Source organism: Garra rufa, chromosome 7 (assembly GCF_049309525.1).
Source record: "Garra rufa chromosome 7, GarRuf1.0, whole genome shotgun sequence".
Lineage (NCBI taxonomy): Eukaryota > Metazoa > Chordata > Actinopteri > Cypriniformes > Cyprinidae > Garra > Garra rufa.
The window spans coordinates 23,830,672-23,836,299 of NC_133367.1; the positions used below are offsets into that span (position 1 = coordinate 23,830,672).

Consider the following 5,628-nt stretch of genomic DNA (forward strand, 5'->3'; position numbering starts at 1 on the left):
TTTAAGACCATACACACACGTTACCAAAAAACAACTTCTCAGCAGGAAATCAAACCACAAAATACTGTCATTCCCATATGCCGACAATATACTTAAAACATTCCAAGAGCATAATAATTTCTCTCCAATTGTCTTAGCTTGGTATCTCCCAACCACAGTGCAATAACGCAAGCCTTGAGGCTGTTTAGAAAACTCATCTCCTAACTGAATTTAGGAAAATAGTGTGGAAAAACAACTTTTGGAATCTTAAATAGAAATAAATGAGATTTCAAGAAGCTAATGATGGTGGAATATATGCATGTGTGGGTTTGTCGCTTTGTTGCAAGCTCTTGCTACGAGTCTGTGTTTGTCAGTGATATTCATATCAATACATGTATACTTTGTTCAATATCTCTTTTCTCGCACTATTCTATACAGATACACACAACAAAAACAAAACATTTGCTTAAGCATTAACATAGCTTCTTAACAGGGTAACCGATTTCTAAAGGTTCTTCTTGTCTTATGATCTCATTGACTGCAATCAAGATTCCCTCTGAGAGGTTTCAGTAAAATGGTTCACAAGGTAAACCTCTGTACTTTGACTTGACAGTGTCAATTCTCAATTACCGGGGATTGATTTTGAACCTTGAAGGATGATGTGACATACTATTGATGCAAGCTGAGAGTTCATAAGTTTAACGCTGGCCAAATGCGACTGTAAAATGAAGATCAATTTCCATGTACTGGCTGAATTTTAATGACGTCTGCACTTGATGCTGAGAGAACCTAGTGCATGTCAACCATAAGGAGGCCACATAGATAACAAATGCTAATGTTTTTTTTGTCAAAAATACCCAAAGCCCAGAGGCCTATTTTGAAGAGCTTGAGGTCTATTTTAAGCCAATAAATTGCTGTAAAGAGGCAGGGATTCAGCTTGCCACGGGCAACCCAGCAAAACTCAAGGGATGAATTCTGGGAGATGACCTGACCGGAAAGGGTGAGATTAATTTCAATCACTTCTCCAATCTGGCAGTGTTAATAATATTAGCACCTCTGTGACCTCTTGATTCCTCTGCTGCAAATTACTAATTAATTTTCCCCTATAAAGCCATGCAAGGACAATAACAAGGTCTTAAAAAATGAGGTGTGAGAAATAATTGAATTTGTTTCATACCATCCCTAGTTTGACCACGACCAAGATTAGGTCAAGAGAAGTGGGTTATAACAGGAAACAGAAGGTCAGATCAATAGGGAGAGACAACAGCAAAGCTACTATAGTATTCAATGAAAGTAGACCTGACCAAGTAATCATTGAAATGCAAATACGGCATCTGATTCTGTTGAATCAATGGAGAGGGAAAAAAAAAGTATTTTACACATTTAAAGCCTGTTCAAGGATTTCTGTGAATGTGATAAGCTTAAAAGGTCATTGACAAGTTTTACCCAAACACCAGTAAGAGAGTTATTATGAAATTATATGTTAACATTTCATGAAATTATAGCTTCCAAATTAGGTTTGGCATTTTATGAAAGTGTGTCATTCGGATAAGCTCCCGACTGGCTAAACAAAGCAAACTCTTTATGTAGCGCACCTCAACATTTAATACACAACTGTAAACCTTGTGTATATCAGCCTATTACTACACTGGGGTCTATATCTAGCTGCCGCTTGTAAAATCAAATTGAGACTAGAGGCTGTCTGTGCCACAAATGAATGCCAAAAAGGAATTAACATTGTGTGTTTTATCGAATTGCCACACTGCTTGAATATAAAGCATGTCCAAATGGCTGCCTCTGGTTTAATAACTGTGTCCCACACATGCTGTGTAAAATTTGTGTAGGTGTCTCAAATAAATGAATATGCTTTGCTTGAGCAAACATTAGGGAATGGAAGGGAACAGGGATTCCATGTTTTGACCTGTCTCTTCAGTCAGGCAAAATTCACGTTTTTCCCACTTATGAATTAACATTGTAAAACAATCATCTTCACAAGCATCAGTTACCACCATCTCTCGAGACTATATTCAGGCATTTGTAAAATAAAACCACTAATTCCTCATTTAAGACTATTATCTTGTCAAACTACAGTGCAAGAGAGCACAGGTGGTACACAAGGTAAAATGGAGGGATTCTAAACTGAAACTGGATGCCTTTTTAAGTGCCACATTTCCTGTGCATTTCTGGTTGGTTGCTTATCTATGCCTTAATGAGCTTTGAACACCTGCTTAATTCTGTCTCTTTCAGAACACTTGTCTCTGTGGTGGCCTGTAGGGACCAAAGCACCTGCTGATGGAGTCTGCCGAGCTGTCTCAAGAGTCATCGGTTCTTTTCTACACAACCTTTCCTCCTGCTGTCATGTCTCTCACTAGCATCACAGTTTCTGCTGTGCTGAAACCCCCTTCCAGTAGTCCAGAATGTCATGGAGATCCTCATCCTTTGCAAACTGCACTTTCTTTCGAAGAGCATGGCCAGCGGCTATGTAGGCCTCCTCACGGGGGCTTTTCTTGTAAGGTCGGAAGCGCTCCCAGATTTTAAGAGTGCTCTCGGAGGAGTACTCAGGGCTAGAGGAATACCCTGAGTAATTGTGGTGGCGGGGAGAAAGCTGTGAATAGGCAGTGTCCTTCTTGGTGCGAGTGAGAGGCTTTAGAAAGGAGACTTTCTGGGCAGGGGAGTCAGTGGCACCCTCATAGTAGAGGGCAGGGAAGGAGTGTCGGTGCTCTGAGCAGTGGTAGTCTGGGTGCACCTCTAAGTGGTGCTGCTGAGCTGTGCTGCCCCCACCTCCGACCACAACACCACACCCACCCGAACCACCACTGCCACCACCGGCTCCCCCTCCACCCCCGCTGCCACCATCTCCTCTGCCATTACTGACTCCCTGAACCCCAATTAAGGGCAGCCTCTCCAGTGGCTCCCCGCACCGAACAGGGCTGCCTTTCTCAGGGTACTTGCATTGCTCTGGGCTTCGAGGGTCGGGGACATCCACATTGAAGACCCGAGCACTTTTGACAGAGCCACCGGAAGAAACGCTGCAGCGATTTTTAACAGAGTTGATCGGAACAACTGCAGCATCTGCACTGAGCTGCCTCTGCAAGGGCCGTGATGCTGTGGCTGGGGGTGGGTCCCTGTAGGGAGGGGAGAGAAACCCTCCTCCGCTGATGCCGGGCCGCTCAGAAAGGGGCAAAACAAGAGGAACAGGAGGTGGAGGACGGATTTTAGGGGACGACATGATCTGGCATGTCTCTGTGATGGTAGGGGAGAGTGGAATTAGTCCCCTGGCTAATGAAGGGACACTAGGAGGTGGTGGAGAGGCAGTGTTTTCTGCTGTAGTTGCGGTGGCTGCAGCTGCTGCCACAACAGCTACAGAGTCTAGTTTGAGTGCATCAATGCAGTTATTGATAATCTGGTTTACTTTGTCCACCTCCTTGGCAATGGTGGAGATCTCCGATGTTGAATCTCGGCCATCATCATCATCAGAGTCATCTCCTCCATTAATCCCAATTTCATCCCTTGTGATTTCATCTCCTGACCCTGTTACAACTCCATCTCTCACTCGCTCCTCTCCTCCTGCTGACGTTCGTACATCCATGTAGTTGCCCTTGCTGGCAGCCATTGCTTCTGAGAAAGCTGTAGCCATTTTCTCCACTTGTGGAAGGGACGAAAGCCGAGAAGAGGTGGTGTTGGCTGAACCATGAAGGATGCCCAAGCTGGAGGATGCAGACTGGGACAACTTGCCGTGGTGGTGTTGATGATGGGACTGGTCATGGAGTTTCTGCAAGGCCAAAGGATCCTTGGCTGCTGCAGCAGCTGCTTCTGGCCCATAGCGCATCTCTAAAATAGTTTTCTTAACACTAATTGTCTTTTCCTTCTCCTCCTGCATTCGACGCCTACGTAAGCAGTAGTACACCAAGCCCAACACAATGACCATCCCAAACAGGCAGCCTAGAATGGTCATAATGTAATGGGTGGTGGTAGAAGGGGTTGCTCGCAAGTCATCAGGCCCTGGAGCCCGAGTTGCAAAATGCAGACAAGTGTGATTGTACCGCTGGGAATTGCGAATGGAGGCAACACAAAAGGTGTAATTTGTGTGGGGCTTTAGGTTGTTTAGTCTGACAATCTCTTTCTTGTTCTTTAGGTTCATGACATCTGACACATAGGTGTGGTTGTACTGCACTAGAATATACATCTTACTGTAGGGCTTGGGTATTTGAACCAAGATGGATGCGGTGGAGAGGGTGACTATTTGCAACTTAATGGTGGGGCTGTTTGTAGGGTCTGTGGTTGATGAAGCTGTGGGCTGTTGATAAGGTCCAAATTCAAAATTATCCGTCCCCATACCAGAACCGTCTAAGTAAGGAGGCAGGGCAGTTATGCCACTAACAATCACTCCATCTTTACACATGGATGACAGGATAGAACGTGCATTTCTTCCATGATTACCTCTAGGACTCAGGAGGGGGTAACCAAAAAGTTCTTTCGGGGTCTCACACTGGAGCCTGTCATAGGTGTGAGTGACATTGTCAAATGCCTCTAGCCAGATAAGAAAGCCATACAAGTCACAGCCACAATGGAAAGGATTTCCAGCCAGTTCGCACACTATTAGCCGCCCACCCAAAACAGAGAAGGTGGATGAATCCAGTCTTGTTAATTTGTTAGAGGAAAGATCAAGACTGCTAAGGCTTGGGCACTCCCAGAAGGCATTGGTTGCAATCACCTCTATTAGGTTATGCTGCAGATACAGGCACTGCATTCGACCCAACCCTCGCAGCATCCCCTCGGTGAGGTTGGTCAGCTTGTTATATCCCAACTGCAAGACCTGTAGATTGGCCTGTCCTGCGAAGGCACCATCCTCAATGTAGGAGATTTCATTCTTGGTTAGGTTTAGGTCAGTGAGGTTGGTGAACCGGCTGAGGGAACTGAAGAAAATCGCTTTGAGCTTGTTCTCGTTCAGCCTTAAATCATGGACAGTGTTGTTAATGTGCTGTGGGATTGTCTCATATGGAGGTTGGTTCTGACTGCAGATTGCCAGCCACACGTAGCCTTTATCCCCCTCAATTAGCCAGCAGTCACCCCTCACAAAAGAAGGTACGTGGAGGAGGAGAAACACATGGAGAGAGAGGATGAGAAAGGAGGGTGGAAAAGCACCAGATAAGCTGCACCTGCGGGCCATTTTAGGAGGAAAAACTGGATTTGTTTTGATCAAGGTGGGAAACGAAAGAGGTTAGGGCTCAAAACAAGAAAAATGATCACAGGAGATGGACGGCCAATAGGATTACAAAGACACAGGTTCTGGGAAAAAAAAGTGTCTTGAGGGCAGTCACAGCTGTTGAAGGACTATAATACCAAACATAGTCCTCATTTTACGTGGTCCGTGTTATAGGTTTATAGCGTCGCTTGCCACAGCTGTAACTCATGGTCTTTGACTTCTTGACTGCGCTCCTTTTGAACCGCTGAGCGATGCTTTCAAGCTGTCAGTCTTTGGATCTGTACAAAAGACAAAGGGTGGGGAGATAAAATAGAGAAATTAATTTATGCTTTAGTTATAAACAAAACCAGATTTAGAAGAACATTTATGCATTCAAGTTTCTAAAGCTACTTTACTCTGCTAGTTTTACAGTCAACAATGCTTGATTATGTAAAACCATATTG

At 44.6% G+C, this 5,628-nt stretch overlaps 1 protein-coding gene across 1 annotated transcript; it reads right to left on the reverse strand.

Annotated features, from left to right (window-relative positions):
• Nucleotides 1-1,571: 1,571 nt before the first annotated feature.
• On the reverse strand, nucleotides 1,572-5,149 carry elfn2a (extracellular leucine-rich repeat and fibronectin type III domain containing 2a). Its single transcript, XM_073843619.1, has one exon. It carries the CDS (start codon nucleotides 5,147-5,149, stop codon nucleotides 2,354-2,356), a length of 2,796 nt encoding a protein of 931 aa, XP_073699720.1. The 3' UTR covers nucleotides 1,572-2,353.
• Between the last annotated feature and the right edge of the window lie 479 nt (nucleotides 5,150-5,628).